The sequence below is a fragment of the Schistocerca gregaria genome, chromosome 1 (genome assembly GCF_023897955.1).
Source record: "Schistocerca gregaria isolate iqSchGreg1 chromosome 1, iqSchGreg1.2, whole genome shotgun sequence".
NCBI lineage: Eukaryota > Metazoa > Arthropoda > Insecta > Orthoptera > Acrididae > Schistocerca > Schistocerca gregaria.
The window spans coordinates 837,221,371-837,240,343 of NC_064920.1; the positions used below are offsets into that span (position 1 = coordinate 837,221,371).

Consider the following 18,973-nt stretch of genomic DNA (forward strand, 5'->3'; position numbering starts at 1 on the left):
TGCCTATGCAAGCCTACAGGGTTGCCACATCTTGCAAAGAAAAACAGTCTAATTACTGTATTGTCGCACCTCGTATAAGAAGAAAATTGCGATCTAGACAATAAGGTACTCACTCCGTCTTCAGGCCATGAGTGGCCTACCGGGACCATCCGGGACCGTTCCGAGTCATCCTCAGTTGAGGATGCAGATAGGAAGGGTGTGGGGTCAGCACACCGCTCTCCCGGTCGTTACGTTGGTATTGTCAGTGGATGCAAATAAAGGCGCTCCAGTCGATAAAATTAATAGATACTGTCTGCAAAGTGTTTTGGAAATAGAGGCAGTAGGGAAGAAGTGATATATTCAAAACGTCATGCCAGATGCTGAAGTTTTACAGCGCCCCATTTCAAGCAAAAGCTTGTTTCTCAAGGACCTCAATGTTTATGACGTCAAATCTCCTGAACTATGAGTTTTTACTCCGTCTTCAGGCCACGAGTGGCCTACCGGGACCATCCGACCGCCGTGTCATCCTCGGTGGAGGATGCGGATAGGAGGGGCGTGGTGTCAGCACACCGCTCTCCCGGTCGTAAGATGGTATTCTTGACCGAAACCGCTACTATTCGGTCGAGTAGCTCCTCAATTGGGATCACGAGGCTGAGTGCACCCCGAAAAGTGGCAACAACGCAAGACGACCTAGATGGTCACCCATCCAAGTGCCGACCACGCCCGACAGAACTTAACTTCGGTGATCTCACGGAAACCAGTGTATCCACTGCGGCAAGACCGTTGCCTAGACATTAAGGCACATTTTATATTTAAAAATATTATTAAAAAATTGCATTAAGACCGCCGTCTCCTTCCTGACAATGTCAGGTTTCACTATAGTTCAATTCTTTTATCTTGGCGGTTCGCGCGTGCCCGGCCAGACGCGGGAGATTGCTGCGTTGCCAGTTGTACGCGCCAAGAGAAGCAGCAACATGGTATAGTTCGAAAACTTACGTTTATGAAGTAAAGCCACCACGGCCGCATTAACCCTTTCGCTGCTCCAGAGACGTGCTGTTTGTACAGGTAAAAGTCCATAGCATATAGTTGCCAATAGAAATTTCAAAAAATTACGAAAAAGTTTATTTAAATAACCGCTACCAGTCACAAAATTTGTTACTACTGTATTATTTATTGAGCAACATGTTTCGGGGAATACCCCATCTTCAGGCTCAAGGGCCTTACAAAAACATATTTTAACATTAAAGTCATATTAAAGCCTTTTATAAGAGCTGTTGAAGAACAAAGACACCAACAGCTCTTATAAAAGGCTTTAATATGACTTTAATGTTAAAATATGTTTTTGTAAGGCCCTTGAGCCTGAAGATGGGGTATTCCCCGAAACATGTTGCTCAATAAATAATACAGTAGTAACAAATTTTGTGACTGGTAGCGGTTATTTAAATAAACTTTTTCATAATTTTGATACAGTCACGGTCGAAATATAGTCATAATGGCTTTAAATTGTCAAAAAATTACATTCAAACGAATAAAATACGTGTAGTGAGACACTTCGATATTGTTTTTAAATAAAGAAAATATTAATCACTGAATAAGGTTTGAACTCAGAACCTTTCGCTTCGCAGCCATACACTTTAACCATTACACTAACGCAGCTCGACCTTCAATACATCTCCCGGAGGACTTAAAAATATCACGCAAAATACCGACAAACACTGTCCATATGACTATGAATTACTCACGTTTCGTCGAAGTACAATAGGAAATAAACAATTACCGCTGTTCTTTATTGCGAAAAAGCGGTTAGTGAGAATGATACAAACACCTTTGCGTGCTGTCGTCTGAATTAGGAGGCTTATTGCTTGTTTGGTTTAATTAATTAATAGAATATGAAGGAATTGGTATAAAGAATGCTTTTTCCAAACCTTCTATAAAAGAAAGTCTGCTATCAAGACACTGCTTTTGTTCAGTTACTTTATTTATGACTGAACGTTTCTAAAACTGCAGACACTCGTCCGTGCTCTGCACTGCAGTCGAGCTCTGGCAACGTCGTTCTCTGTTCATTGACTGACTGTGTTTTGTGACGTCAGAGGCGCAGAACGAACCTACACTCGGATGCCGTCACAAATGTCGCGCACTTTAACGTTGCTGGTACGGCTGTGAGCGGAATGTAACCCCGCACCGGCGGTTGGTCTGGCAGGCGGTGCGCGGCGCCGCGCCTCTGAGTTGCCGCCGGTGATGAGCGCGCAGCCGTCGACGTCGGGCGGCGGCGGCCCCGGCTCGGGCATCGTGTGCACCAACACAGACCTCATCTCGATCCTGTCGTCGCTGGCGTCGTCGGCGCAGGAGATCAACCGCAGGCCGGACGAGGAGGAGGAGCAGGAGCGCGAGGAGGCGCGCCGCCGCCGCCGCCAGCAGCAGCCGCCGCCCGTGCCGCCGCGGCTCGGCCTGCAGCAGAAGGCGTCCAGCGTGGCCGAGAACAGGCGCAGCCGCCTCAGGAGCCTGCGCTCCAACAGCTTCGACGTGTCCATGCTGCTGCCCGGCAGGGGCTCCCAGCAGCAGCCGCAGCAGCAGCAGGCCGGCAAGGGCTCCGGGCCCGCCAGCTGGTTCGTCAAGAGGCAAGTAGCCTTACCCGTCCGCATTCACCGTGTGCACAGGGACCTTGCCGCTGGTGGGGAGGCTCGCACGCCCCAGCGATACAGATGGCCGTACTGCAGATGCAACCACAACGGACGGGTATCCGTTGAGAGGCCAGACAAACGTGCGGTTCCTGAAGAGGGGCAGCAGCCTTTTCAATTGTTGCAGTGGCAACAATCTGGATGATTGGCTGATCTGGCCTTGTGATATCAATCAAAATCGCCTCGATCGTACAATGTAAGCTTTCACGGCCGATATAGTCTTCACTTAAAACTTCCTGGCTGATAGGCCGTGGTCGAAGTATAAAACTCTCCCCTGACGTTTGGTCTCCAGCTGTGGGAGACACCCTCGAAGGTACAGCGGCGAACTGCGAAGAGAACTCGGGGAAGCGCTAATTATATAGGCAGTACAGAGGGCGCCACTGTCGATCACGTGGCTATGAGATTGTCTCTGGTAACGCCAACATTCTCTATTGAAAGTAATCGATCGTCACGCTTGCGGTGCGATGCTGACATCCAAATTTTATCCGGTTGAATACCTTCGTCTTTCCTGTTGAAATTATTACTGTGTTTATCAATCTCGATAGCCTCTCTATACATCGGCCGTTGCGGAACATGTTTACCAGGAAGGTGATCATGAAATAAAATTCAGCGAGACGAGCGTCATATCAAAAACGTCGCATTATTATGCACGCATGTATAGAGAGGCTATCTAGATTGATAAACATCGTAATAATTTTAACGGGAAAGACAAAGGTGTTAAACTGGTTAAAATTTGGATGTCAGCGTTGCACGGCAAGAGACAACTGATTACTTTCAATCGAGAATGTTGGCATTAACACAATCTCATAGCCGACGCCACGTAATCGACTGTGGCGCCCTCTGTACTGCCTATATAATCAGCGCTTCCCCGAGTTCTCTTCGCAGTTCGCCGCTGTACCTCCGAGGATGTCTCCCACAGTCGGAGACCAAACGTCAGGAGAGAGATTTATACTTCGACCACGGCCTAGCAGCCCAGAAGTTTTAAGTGAAAACAAAATGGCCTTGCTGTAATGGTACTGCGAACGACTGAAAGCAAGGGGACACTACAGCTGTAATTTTTTCCGAGGGATAAAATGTCGATGGCGTCCTCTTGGGTAAAATATTCCGGAAGTAAAATAGTCCCCCCATTCGGATCTCTGGGCGCGGACCAATCAAGAGGACGTCATTATCGGTAGAAACAAAACTGGCGTTTTCCGTAAAAGGAGGTATGTCAGATCCCTTAATCGGGCTGGTAGGTTAGAAAATTTAAAAAGGGAAATGCATAGATTGAAGTTAGACATAGTCGGAATTAGTGAAGTTTCGTGGCATGAGGAACAAGACTTTCGTTCAGGTGAATACAGGGTTTTAAATACAAAATCAAATACGGGTAATGAAGGAGTAGGCTTAATAATGATTAAATAAAGTAGGAAGCGGACAAGCTACTACGACGAGCATTGTGAACGCATTATGGTCGCCAACATAGACACGAAGCCCACGCCTACCAGAGTGGTACAAGTTTATGGTATGATGAAAAGATTGAAAAATTTATAATGCGATAAAAGAAATTATTTAGATAGTGAAGGGAGAGGAAAATTTAATAGGCATGGAGGACTGCAATTCGATTGTAGGAAAAGGAAGAAAAGAAAAAGCAGTAGGTGAATATGGACTGGAGGTAAGGAATGAAAGACGAAGCCATCTGCTAGAATTTTGCACAGAACCAAACTTAATCATAGCGAACACGTGGTTTAAGTATCATGAAAGAAGGTTATGTACGTGGAACAGGCCTGGTGACACTGGAAGGTTTCTGATAGAGTACATAATGGTAAGACAGAGGTTTAGAAAGTAAACTTTAAATTGTAAGACATTTCCAGGGGAAGATGTAGACTCCGATCTCAATTTATTGGTTATGAACTGTAGATTAAAACTGAACAAACTGCAAAAAGGTAGGAATTTAAGGAGATGGGACTTAAGTAAATTGAAAGAACCAGAGGTTATAGAGAGTTTCAGAGAGCAGATTAGGAAACGATTTACAAGAACAGGGGAAAAAAATACAGTAGAAGAAGAATGGGTAGCGTTGAGAAATGCAATAGTGAGAGCCACAGAGGATCAAGTAGGTGAAAAGACGAGGGCTAGTAGAAATCCTTGGGTAACATAAGATATAGTGAGTTTAATTGATGAAAGGAGAAAGTATATAAATGCAGTAAATGAAGCAGGCAAAAATGAGTACAAATGTCTCAGAAATGAGATTGACAGGAAGTGCAAAATGGCTAAGCAGGGATGGCTAGAGGACAAATGTAAGGATGTAGAAGCATATATCACTAGGGGTAAGATAGATACTGCGTACAAGAAAATTAAAGAGACTCTTGGAAAAAAGACAACCACCTGTGTGAATATCAAGAGCTCAGATGGAAAACCAATCCTAAACAAGGAAGAGGAAGCAGAAATGTGGAAGGAGTACACAGAGAGGCTGAAATGAAATCAAATTATCGTATGGCATTGTCTGCCGGTAGGTCCCATTCGGGTTCGGCCGCCAAGCGCAAGTCCTCTTTCAGCCGACGCCACATTGCGGTACTTGCGTGTCTATACAAGGGCGATGTACTGAGGGCAGTATTACGGAAAAGAAAGACGACATAGATGAAGATGAAATGGGAGACATGATACTGAGTGAAGCATATGGCAGAGCACTGAAAGACCTAAGTCGAAACAAGGCCCTGGGAGTAGACAACATTCCATTAGAACTACTGATAGCCTTGGGAGAGCCAGCCAGTTTTCCATCTGGTGAGCAATATGTATGAGGCAGGCGGAGTTTACCCTCAGACTTCAAGAAGAATATAGCAACTCCAATCCCTAAGAAAGAAGGTGTTGAAAATTGTGAAATTTACCGAACTACCAGTTTAATAAGTTCAAAAATGGTTCAAATGGCTCTGAGCACTATGGGACTTAACATCTGAGGTTATCAGCCCCCTAGAACTTAGAACTACTTAAACCTAACTAACCTAAGGACATCACACACATCCATAAAAATATGTTCAAATGTGCGTGAAATCTTATGGGACTTAACTGCTAAGGTCATCAGCCCTAAGCTTACACCCTACTTAAGCTAAATTATCCTAAGGACAAACACACACGTCCATATCCGAGGCAGGATTCGAACCTGCGACCGTAGCGGTCGCGCGGTTCCAGACTGAAGCGCCTAGAACCGCTGGGCCACACCGGCCGGCCGTTTAATAATTCACGGTTGCAAAGTACTACCACGAATTCCTTACAGACGAATCGAAAAACTGGTAGAAGTCGACCTCGAGGAAGATCAGTTTGGATTCCGTAGAAATGTTGGAACACGCTAGGCAAATTGACCCTACGACTTATCTTAGAAGATAGGTTAAGGAAAGGCGAACCTATGTTTCTAGCATTTGTAGACTTAGAGAAAGCTTTTGACAATGTTAACTGGATTACTCTCTTTCAAAGTCTGAAGGTGGCAGGGATAAATACAGGCAGCGAGAGGCTATTTAAAATTTGTAGAGAAACCAGATGGCAGTTATAAAAGTCATGGCTGGGTGTTGTGTGCTGTCCTTAGGTTAGTTAGGTTTAAGTAGTTCTAAGTTCTAGGGGACTGATGACCATAGATGTTAAGTCCCATAGTACTCAGAGCCATTTGAACCATTTTTTAGTTATAAAAGTCGACGGGCACGAAAGAGAAGCAATGGTTGAGAAGGGAGTGAGACAGGGTTGTAGCCTATCCCCGATGCTATTCAATGTGTATAATGAGCAAGCAGTAAAGCAAAGAAAAGAAAAATTTGGAGTAGGAATTAAAATCCATGGAAAAGAAATTAAGACTTTGCGGTTTGGCGAAGACATTGTAATTCTTCCAAAGACAGCAGGGGACCTGGAAGAGCACTGAACGGAATGAACAGTGTCTTGATATGAAGATATAAGATGAACACCAACAAAAGCAAAACGAGAATAATGGAGTGTAGTCCAATTAAATCAGGTGATGCTGAGGGAACTAGTTTAGGAAATGAGACACTTAAAGTAGTTTGTGGGACGCTCAACTGCGTGGTTATCAGTGCCCGTACAATTTTCCAACCTTTGTTCAGTCCAATTTTGCCACTTCCATGAATGATGATGAAGTGATGAGGACAACACAAACACCCAGTCATATCCAGGCAGGTGAAAATCCCTGACCCCACCGGGAATCGAACGCGGGACCCCGTGCTCGGGAGGAGGAAACGCAAGCGCAAGACCACAGTTTGGTGAGCGAAATAACTGATGATGGTCGAAGTAGAGAGGATATAAAATGTAGATTGGCAATAGCAAGGAAAGGGTTTCTGAAGAAGAGAAATTTGTTAACATCAAGTACAGATTTAAGTGTCAATAAGTCTTTCCTGAAAGTATTTGTACGAAGTGTAGCCATTATGGAAGTGAAACAAGGACGACAAATAGTTTAGACAAGAAGAGAAGTTTTCGAAATGTGGTGCTAAAGAAGAATGCTGAAGATTAGATGGATAGATCCCGTAACTAATTAGGAGGTACTGAGTTGAACCGAGGAAAAGAGGAATTTGTGACACAGCTTGACTAAAAGAAGGGATCAGTTGGTAGGACATGTTCTGAGGCATCGAGGGATCAGCAATGTAGTACTGGAGGGCAGCGTGGAGGGTAAAAATTGTTGAGGGAGACCAAGAGATGAATACAGTAAACAGATTCAGAAGGAAGTAGGATGCAGTAGGTACTGGGAGATGAAGCTTGCACAGGATAGAGTAGCATGGAGAGCTGCATTAAACCTGTCTCAGGACTGAAGACCACAACAACAACAACATGTCTTAGCAAAAGATTTCTGTTCAAAGTCTATATTTACCAACTGTGTTGCGTCAGTTTCTGTACAGGATTGTATATACTGAGCTGTGAGGATCCATTTGCAGAGAACCACTTAATAATTTTCTGAAATACATTATTTACAATTCCCTCAGGTAATTCTTGTTTATTGGGTATGTTTACTATACTTGTATCATCAGCTAAATGAACTAGCTTTGTATCTTCATGAATATAGAGTGGAACATCTTTAATATGTATTAAGAAGAGTAAGAGACCAAAGACTTTACTCTGTGAGACGTCGTTCTTGATATCTCTGCTGTTTTTTGTAGATTATCTATACTGTTAATTTCAACCTACTGCATTCTTCCAGTTAAATATGAATTAAACCATTTATGCACAGTCCCACTCATATCACAATACTTAAGCTTATCTAGAAGAATTTCATGATTCACGCAGTCAAAATCCTTCGAGAAATCACAAAATATCCCAATGGGTGATGTTCGGTTATTCAGAGCATTTAATATTTGATCAGCGAAAGTATATAAAACATCATCTGTTGAAAATCCTTTATGAAAACCAAACTGACATTTGTTAGTACTTCATTTTTACAAACACGTGAAGCTACACTTGAATACATTGCTTTTTCAAGTATTTTGGATAAATCTGTCAGAAACGAGATTGGTCAGTAGTACTTATCATCAGACCTAACCCCTTTTTTATGCAGCAATTTAACAACAGCGTATTTCAGTCCATCTGGAAAAATGTCCTGTTTCAGTGAGCTATTACATACGTGGCTGAGAATCTTACTTATATTTTGGTAACAACCTTTTATATTCTGTTGGAAATGCCATCAATTCCATGTGAGCTTTACTTTTCAGTGAAGTTATTATTTTCCTAATTTCAATAGGAGTGGTAGGTTGTAAAAATGTTCAAATGTGTGTGAATTCCCAAGGGACCAACTGCTTAGGTCATCGGTCCCTAAACTTTCACACTACTTAAACTAACTTATCCTAAGAACAACACACACACCCATGCCCAAGGGAGGACTCTAACCTCCGGCGGGACGGACCGCGCAATCCGCGCATGGCGCTTCAAACCGCGCTGCCATTCCGCGCGGCGGGGTAGGTTAATATATATTAATGATGTTCCACTCTGTATTCGGGGTAGGTTGAATTTCAGTTTTGTTAAATTATATAAGTATGGCCTCTTTCATATATAGCCTTGCATTTTCTAATGAATAGCTGGATATTATTTTCTCTACAACAGTTAAAAAAATATTATTTAAAATATTTTCTACTTCTTACTTATAGTAAACAAACTTCTCATCGAGCCTGGTAGAAATACAGTCTTCCTGTTCAATAAGCTGCCTTGTTTCCCTTTTAACAATATTCCAAACTGTTTTAATTTTATTATCAAATGTGCTACTCTCAGATATAACGCACGTACTCCTGGACATTTTGATATCTTTTCTTAATACATGGCCTCTCCCCGATGCTATTCAATCTGTATACTGAGCAAGCAGTGAAGGAAACAAAAGAAAAGTCGGAGTAGGTATTAAAATCCATGAAGAAGAAATAAAAACTTTGAGGTTCGCCGATGACATTGTAATTCTGTCAGAGACGGCAAAGGACTTGGAAGAGCAGTTGAACGGAATGGACAGTGTCTTGAAAGGAGGATATAAGATGAACATTAACAAAAGCAAAACGAGGATAATGGAATGTAGTCAAATTAAATCGGGTGATGCTGAGGGAATTAGATTAGGAAATGAGATACTTAAAGTAGTAAAGGAGTTTTGCTATTTAGGGAAGCAAAATAACTGATGATGGTCGAAGTAGAGAGGATATAAAATGTAGACTGACAATGGCAAGGAAAGCGTTTCTGAAGAAGAAAAATTTGTTAACATCGAGTATAGATTTAAATGCCAGGAAGTTGTTTCTGAAAGTATTTGTATGGAGTGTAGCCATGTATGGAAGTGAAACATAGACGATAAATAGTTTAGACAAGAAGAGAATAGAAGCTTTCGAAATGTGATGCTACAGAAGAATGCTGAAGATTAGATGGGTAGATCACATAACTAATGAGGTATTGAATAGAATTGGAGAGAAGCGAAATTTGTGGCGCATGTTGCCTAGAAGAAGGGATCGGTTAGTAGGGCATATTCTGAGGCATCAAGGGATCACCAACTTAGTATTGGAGGGCAGCGTGGAGGGTAAAAATCGTAGAGGGAGACAAAGAGATGAATACACTAAACAGATTCAGAAGGATGTAGAGTGCAGTAAGTACTGGGAGATGAAGAAGCTTGCACAGGATAGAGTAGCATGGAGAGCTGCATCAAACCAGTCGCAGGACTGGAGACCACACCAACAACAATACATTGGAGTAGTTTTTATAATGTTTCACTCTTTCTGGATGATTACTCCTTCTAGCTAAAAGATACATTTCCTTTTTTCTGTTTACAAGGTATTTTTATCCTTTGTAGGATAAAAATGATTTATCATGGCTTTTTAGATGGTTTCTTATAATTACGTTTCACTGTTTTCTTAGGGAAAGTGTTTTGAAATATACTGACAAAGGTACCATGAAGTCAGTTAAATTTTTAATTAGCGACAGGTTCCCTGTGTATCTCGTCCCTGTTTTAACTGTTGCAAGCTTTCCCTGAAATTTGCAATTGTTAAATCGTTTGTTGAATGCACCTTTTGGAGGACTGTTTTGTATTACTGTATGACGTTTTGTGATATAATCAGATAGACCATTCTCAACAGGAAATGTTTATATTTGATTAAATTTACCTTGGTCTATAAAAATATTATCTGCCAGTGTGCTGCTTGCCAGTGCCACACGAGTAGTAAAATCAGTAACTGACCTCAAATTGAAAGGACCAGGTAATGTCTTTCCGTCAGACTCTTTCAGAAAATCTACATTGGAATCCCTTCAAACAATTGCATGTATAGAAAAATTTTTTAAGAAGAAAGGCCTGTTGAAAAGTGTTATCTTGTGGTTAATAATTTAACACAACTTGAAACTTGACTGCTGTTGAGTAAAGACAATTTAATTCGTCAACAGAGCCTTGAGTAACATCATTAGCCATTTACCTTTTCTATGCCGAAGCTGTGCAGTGTTTTCCACAATTCAGGATTTGTCATGCTGCATACAAACATAGGGGGTATGACTGATTTTGGCACTGCGCGCGTTTTGCTTCGGTTTGTTTCGCAGCTTCCTGTATGCATCATACAGGTAGTTAGGAGTTGGAATTGGCTTGGATCCTCTATGTCAGAATCACGTTTTTGCATCATCTGTTGTGGTTCTGTAGACAACCGTGGTGTAGCAGTTCATATCGTTTCGTTTGGGAGCATGTTTGTCGTACGACGCAATAAGCCTGCGACTTAATTCCCGGAATTCACCGTCTAATGTTGGATCATAGCTTGTATCATGCCATAAAACATGAGAGCAATCCTTTTGTAGGGCATCATGATCATGGTTAGCTTCTTTTAAGTTTGTGTAGGTTATTAAATGAGATTTTTCTCTGGGACTCCACTCTGAGTACATTAAGGATATCACATCAAGAGCAGAAAGATCTGTAGCAGCAGTGTGACTGCAGGCAACAAGTGAGGCCTAGTTACCTAATGCTGAGGAGGTGGTCTGGTCCCGGGATACCGCTGCCAGTAGCATGTACTGATGACGAATGGAACAAGTTTGTTTCCGAACGGGACACACAGCATATCGGCCAAATTTGCACTGATGTGCAGATAATTTCCCATTCTTGATTATGTTGATGCTGTTCTCCAACGAATTTTGTACAAAAGCTCATGCCAGCTGGAACTGGCGATGAATTCTTGTCTATGTTACATTTGTGACTTACACTATTTCCATATCATTCCTGTCTACAAACAACTATCATGACTACGTGGCGATAAGTGTAGAGACTATCATACTCTACGTTACCAGAGTTCTCTATTCAAATTCTGGTTTCTCGTAACAGTCACTGTAACTGTTCTCTCAACCTTCACTTCTGTCTACTCATTCCGCTTCTGATAACAATAGATACGACTTCAAATTTGTTAAACTAACTTACACCATTCTTTATGGCCTGTATCAGATGTGTTAGGTATGGACATGTAACCAACTGGTGACACATGACGTACGGAGATTTGGGTCTGTTCTGGAAGCGTGTACGGGTAGGTGATGTGCTTACGGCGACCGCTCGTGATAAGTGGCAAATTCGGATTCGAGTCCTGGTGTGCCATAAATTTTCATATCACCAACAGGTATGACTTCCATCCCTAATAAAGATGATATCCACAGGTGTTGATCGACACAAATGTCTCTTCTTCAGGCATGCATGCATGTCTGAAGGAACATACATTGTACATAAAACTTATTGATAATGCCTGTTACACTACTGGCCATTCAGATCGCTACACCACGAAGATGACGTGCTACAGACGCGAAATTTAACCGACAGGAAGAAGATGCTGCGATATCCAAAGGATTAGCTTTTCAGAGCATTCACACAAGGTTGGCGCCTACAGCGTGCTGACATGAGGAAAGTTTCCAACCAATTTCTCATACACAAACAGCAGTTGACCGGCGTTGCCTGGTGAAAGGTTGTTGTGATGCCTCATGTAAGGAGGAGTAATGCGTACCATCACGTTTCCGACTTTGATAAAAGTCGGATTGCAGCCTATCGAGATTGTGGTTTATCGTATCGCGACACTGCTGCTCGCGTTGGTCGAGATCCAATGACTGTTAGCAGAATGTGGAATCGGTGGGTTCAGGAGGGCAATACGGAACGCCGTGCTGGATCCCAACGGCGCCATATCACTAGCAGTCGAGATGACAGGCATCTTATCCGCATGGCTGTAACGGGTCATGCAGCCAAGTCTCGATTCCTGATTCAACAGACGGGGACGTTTGCAAGACAACAACCATCTGCACGAACAGTTCGACGCATGGGCAATCAGCTCGGAGACCATGTCTGCGGTTACCCTTGATGCTGCATCACAGACAGGAGCGCCTGCGATGGTGTACTCAACGACGAACCTGGGTGCACGAATGGCAAAACGTCATTTTTTCGGATGAATCCAGGTTCTGTTTATAGCATCATGATGGTCGCATTCGTGTTTGGCGACGTCGCCGTGAACGCACATTGGAAGCGTGTATTCGTCATCGCCATACTGGCGTATCACCTGGTGTGATGGTATGGGGTGACATTGGTTACACGTCTCGGACACCTCTTGTTCGCACTGACGGCACTTTGAACCGTGGACGTTAAATTTCAGATGTGTTACGACCCGTGGCTGTACCCTTCATTCAATCCCTGCGAAGCCCTACATTTTAGCAGGATAACGCACGACCGCATATTGCAGGTCCTGTACGGGCCTTTCTGGATACAGAAAATGTTCGACTGCTGCTCTGGCCAGCACATTCTCCAGATCTCGCACCAATTGAAAACGTCTGGTCAATGGTGGCCGAGCAACGGGCTCGTCACAATACGCCAGCCCTTACTCTTGATGAACTGTGGTATCGTGTTGAAGCTGCATGGGCAGCTGTACCTGTACACGCCATCCAAGCTCTGTTTGACTCAATTCCCAGACTATCAAGGCCGTTATTATGGCCAGAGGTGGTTGTTCTGGGTACTGATTTCTCAGGATCTATGCACCCAAATTGCGCGAAAATGTAATCACATGTCAGTTCTAGTATAATACATTTGTCCAATGAATACCCGTTTATCATTTACATTTCTTCTTGGTGTAGCAATTTTAATGGCCAGCAGTGTATTATTATCATATTTATTATTGTGAATGTTTTGCAGTATTTTTGTTATGTGTTGTTCTTGGCCAGATTGAAGAGGAGGCGTTAAGGCTCTAATCTGATCAAGCTAAAAATGCGATTAAATAAATAAAATGGGGATAACAAATGAAATGAAATTCAGTTGTCCTGTAATAACCCACCAGAGACCATGGGCCTCTTACACCAAAACATACAGTAAACATCCCTGAACAATATAAGAGAATCTGTTGGTGCATCATATACAAAGTACACTTTCACGGCCAGTACTGGATTCGCTTGGAACTTCCCGGGTAGTAGGCGGTAGTCGATGTACAAAACTGTCTCCGAACCTTTCCTTTCGAACATAGTGAAAGGTAAAACGGCGAACTGCAATGAGAATTCGAAGGAACGCCTAATATATGGGCAGTGTAGGGGACGCCACAGTCCATCAAGTGACGTCGGCTATGAGATTACCTCTGGTAATGCCAAAATCCTCATTTAAAAGTAATCGCTCGTCGTTCTTGCGGTTCAACGTTGAGATCCCAAGTTTATCTAATTTAACTCCTTCCTAGTTTCCGTTAAAATTATTAAGGTATATATAACTGTCAATAACCTTTCTGTACATGTGCGCACAAAATGAAATGTTTTCGATATGACGCTCACTCACTAAATTTTATTTTGTAATCACCCTCTTGATGAAAGTGTTCCGCTAAGGCCGATTTATCCGTATGTTCCAGGTGGAAATTCCTCTTGTGTTCAACCAGATGGGTGTTAACTCTTCTTTTGGTGGTACCAATATAAATCAGTCCAGAACTGCAAGGAATTTCATACATACCCAATGAATCCAAATGGTGTTGTATATCTTCTGCCGATATTAAAAATTCTTTTTACCTTCCTAATGGGTCCGAAGATAGCTTCCACACCGTACCTGCCCAATATTTTCCCATTGCGAACTGTAATCTTACTAATGAACGAAAGGAAAACTTTCTCCTTGGGCGGCCGTTGTTCCTCACTGATCCCGAACGCAAGAGGAATTACTGCCTGGGACACAGTGATAAATCGAACGTATCCGAACACGTGTACCAAGAGGTTGAGCGTAGAATAAAATTCAGTGAGAGAATAGCACCATGTTGAAAATATCGCATGCACAGAGAGGTATTGAGATTTATAAATAGCTTAATAATTGTAACAGCAAAGAGGAAATTGTTAAATCAGATAAAATTTGGATGTCAACGTTGCATAGTAAGAATGACAATCGATTACTTTCAATCGAGAATCTTGTAACTATCAGAGATAATCTCGCAGCCGACGTCATGTGATGAACTGTGGTGCTCTCTACACTGCCCATACTCTCTAAGCTACCTAGAGTTATCGTTGCAATTCGCCATTGTACCTCTGAAGACGTCTCCAGCAATCACAGAAAGTTCTATACATCAACCACAGTCTGTTAGGCCGGAAGTTTCAAGTGAAATTTATGGGTGCAGTTCGACTTCACGCCGTGTATGGACAACCAGACGTGTCCTTTAGGTTTTGTGTAATTAACGAGAAGCCGCTTGAATCTTGCTGCAAATTTCGGCTTGTGATGAGATCGCCTTTCGCTCCCTGTATTTTACCCCTGTCACCTTTAGAATTTGAAAGAGAGTATTCGAGTCAACATTGTCAAAAGCTTTCTCTAAGTCTACAAATGCTAGAAACGTAGGTTTGCCTTTCTTTAATCTTTCTTCTAAGATAAGTCGTAGGGTCAGTATTGCCTCACGTGTTCCAACATTTCTGCGAAATCCAAACTGATCTTCCCCGAGGTCGGCTTCTACCAACTTTTCCATTCATCTGTAAAGATGGCAGTTATAAGAGCCGAGGGCCACGAAAGGGAAGCAGTGGTTGGGAAGGGAGAGAGAAAAGGTTGTAGCCTCTCCCCGAAGCTATTCAATCTGTATATTGAGCAAGCAGTAAAGGAAACAAAACAAAAAAATTCGGAGTAGGTATTAAAATCCATGGAGAAGAAATAAAAACTTTGAGGTTCGCCGATGACATCGTAATTGTGTCAGAGACAGCAAAGGACTTGGAAGAGCAGTGGAGCAGAATGGGCAGTGTCTTGATAGTAGGATATAAGATGAACATCAACAAAAGCAAAACGAGGAATGTAGTAGAATTAAGTCGGGTGATGCTGAGAGAATTAGATTAGGAAATGAGACACTTAACGTAGTAAAGGAGTTCTGCTATTTGGGAAGCAAAATAACTGATGATGGTTGAAGTAGAGAGGATATAAAAAGTAGACTCGCAATGGCAAGGAAAGCGTTTCTGAAGACGAGAAATTTGTTAACATCGAGTATAGATTTAAGTGTCAGGAAATCGTTTCTGAAAGTATTTGTATGGAGTGTGGCCATGTATGGAAGTGAAACATGGACGATAGATAGTTTGAACAAGAAGAGAATAGAAGCTTTCGAAATGTGGTTCTGCAGAAGAAGGCTGAAGATTAGATGGGTGCTAGGTGCCGGGGCTAGCAGTGCATCTAACACTAAATTCTTCTAGAATCTTCACATGTAAATGATGCTCTAAGCCCCCCCCCCCCCTCCATTCTAACTCCGACTTTTGCTGTTGCACATGGATTAAAAAGAAACGCGAACTGACTGTAATCGACCCTGCGAGTGGAGTAGAAATGAGTTTGGCACCTGCAATAATTTAATTTGATAAATAAGTTAAATAAAAGAAAGTATCATTAACGTAGTGAGAAATGATAGGGTTACTCTGCCGATTAACAGAATGAAAGTTCTGTCCAAAATAGCAATATGATTTATTATGACTAAACTCAAAATAATAAACAAAACACATGAAACATTTACAATACATCAAATTGGCTCAAATTGGATACTCAAATAAAGGCTGTGAAGGTGAAGTTGTCCCTAAACTAGATTGTGATATTTATGACGAAGTGGTATGTGGAGCCAATTCCTTGCAACTCAAATCTTAAAAGAAACACCCAGCCAACCCAACATTAATTGCTGCTACAGTAGTGAGAAGTCACACAATGAACACCCAAGACAGAACAAAGACGAACAGGCGCACTCTGCTGAGCTCTGATTATCACCTAGCAAAATTGCCTTCTTTGCCGGTGCTGCAGACGTACATTACCAAGCTGTCTTCTTAACTGCAAGGACAAGATCTGGCGTACCGGAGGCGATGGCTGGTTGCTTCGACGTCCCGTCGTGGTGATGATAATGTCTCGAGTATAGCACGAAACAAATTATCCTGGTCTGGTTGTTCAAGACTGAAGCCTTCCTAACAATACAAATGCGCCTCTGAGGGAGACGAAGAAGGCTCGCCACACAATCATTGACGGTACTGTGATTGATTTTAACAAGCGAAGTCACACAGTAACTCCGATACAGTCAACTTTAGCCAAAACTGCTCAAGACGGACAACATAGGCCGCTTGTACGCAGAACGCTCAATTGCCAACTGTACTCGGAAAGTTACGTTGAAGTCGAAACTTCAGCAACTTCGTTAAACAGTGACAATTAAATAAAAGTATATTAGACAGTCAACGGAAGGCAGGCTGTCCAGAGCAGCGAGAGTTCAGTCTTGTAACTTACTCCGACCGAAAGGCGAGAGCCGACTCTCTCAAGAGCACCCGTACAAGCCAAACACAGAACATTGCCGGCCCCACGACAGTGGCCGTGGTTAAACTATCCAATCAGCAACTCGAAAACCGGCGGAAAATTCCACTCTACTGCCGAAGCACTACCATTCCACCAATGGAGATACTTGGCGCCAATTTCTGCACCGATTTTGCTACGTCACGGAGCTATGCCCTGAGTAAGCCAATCACAGTTACGATTTTGCAGAAAACGCGGGAATTTGCTCGCCAAGACTGCCTGGGCACACAAGTCATTCCCACGCTTCACTGGTAGCCCGCCAGAAACGGTTTTCACAAAATTTCTGCGAAGTAACGGAATCTCTAGCCCAGCCGCTCCTTCTGGCCCCTTTCGGCTTGTTGCCGCCGCTCTTACGACAATGTAGGCGTCTGGAAAGCATTCACTCGACTCCCTCACACCTGTCGGCTTAACCCTTCCAAGATCAGCAGAGCCCGCCTGTCACCGGACCACCCGGGTGACGCGAGACGCTGTGTGGGAAGTCCGCGTGTGAAGGAATAGCGACTTTTCACCGCATGCAATTAGAGAGGAAGATCGAATTACTCAGAGAAATGTGAGAGGGGATTCATGCCACCTCTCATGGGTAGATCACATAACTAATGATGAGTTATTGAACAGAATTGGGGAGAATAGGAGTTTGTGGCACAGCTTGACTAGAAGAAGGGATCGGTTGGTAGGATATGTTTGAGGTACCAAAGGATCATCAATTTAGTACTGGAGGGCAGCGTGTAGAGGGAGACCAAGAGATGAATACACTAAGCAGATTCAGAGGGATGTAGGCTGCAGTAGGCACTGGGAGATGAAGTTTGCACAGGATAGAGTAGCATGGAGAGCTGCATCAAACCAGTCTCAGGACTGAAGACCACAACTACAATAACAATGAGATCGCCTCCCTGGTTTCTCCATTTGCTGTTTTTATCATTGATCTCGTTTGCAGACACCAGCCGAAACGTGCAGACTCGACGCTGGCGGCTGAGACCAGCCACACCGCGGCAGCAGCCAGCACAACAGCGCCGCCCCCAGCTACGACAGTGGCCGGCGGAACGGGGGCGGCGACAGCCTCGAGCTCGGGGGCGGCGGCCGTGGCAGGGGTGGCAGTGGCCACGCTGCCCGAGCCGGAGCGCCAGGTGGTCTGGGACGGCCGCAGCGGCTCCGTGGTGGACGCGCAGTTGCTCGGTGGCGCCATAGAGGCCTTCCTAGCGCAGCAGCGCGGCTCCTCCAACGGCGCTGGGGGCGGCGGGGGCGGCAGCGACAAACAGCCGGAGGCGGGGGCGGCAGCGGCCGCGGGGGACAGGCCACCGGCCAAAGAGGGAGCCAAGGACGAGGACGAGTCTGCGGCCTGCGACACGTCCATCTGCTCCGCTCTCAAGGACTTGTTCGTGAAGTAGGCGGCCGGCCACCAGGGCGGGGGGGCCTGCGAATGTTGGTGCAGGCGCAGACGGCTTCAGCTCGTGGCGCGTTTGCAATGTTCTGGGGACTGACGTTAAGAAGCTATGTCAGGGGACAGCATGAGAGATGGTTGCATGCTATAGAGTGACACTCATCATCTGACTTGACCAGCTGTTCGACAGCAATTCCCAAAAAATGTTCCCAGAGCTTTAGTATTGCATAACAGTTCCATGTGGACCTCACTGACCATTCATCGATCAGAGGGAATATCTCAGAAAAAAACTATAAATTGGTGAAAATCAGCTCTTCTGCTACTGATAAAAAAAGTTTAGTATGTTGTCTCGAGACTCCATGGTAACGACACAAAGCGCGTTGTTTGGGTGAGGATATTAGTGACTTCTCGAGAGATGAAAGTCTGGGAAGCACTGATCCATAATTCAACCAGTCTCATTTACTGCTGTTGAAGTAAACTAGAGTGCTGTAACATGAACGGAAAAACACACAGGAGCTCTGTCAAAATTTCACTCGAATTTGTTCACTTAACTTTTGAAGCTTGATGGAAAAAAGTACAGGGCAATTCAAAATGTATATAGCGATTACAAACGGCTATAATTAGGTAAGACGTAGCGATGCACCTATAAAAATTGCAAAGAATACGAAAGAAACTTTAATTTTTTGATGTACTTTATAGGTACAAGATCTAGACGGTAATCCATTTCAT

At 43.6% G+C, this 18,973-nt stretch overlaps 1 protein-coding gene across 1 annotated transcript in view; it reads left to right on the forward strand.

Moving 5' to 3' along the window:
* Window positions 1–18,095, forward strand: part of LOC126277052 (PH domain leucine-rich repeat protein phosphatase 1-like) — a gene marked incomplete at its 3' end in the record, with an annotated part of 73,310 nt that extends 55,215 nt beyond the window's left edge. Inside the window, exons 5-6 of the mRNA XM_049977329.1 lie at window positions 2,180–2,597; window positions 17,801–18,095. Of these exons, the coding sequence (XP_049833286.1) occupies window positions 2,180–2,597; window positions 17,801–18,095 (713 nt within the window). The remainder of the gene's footprint in view (window positions 1–2,179; window positions 2,598–17,800) is intronic.
* Between the last annotated feature and the right edge of the window lie 878 nt (window positions 18,096–18,973).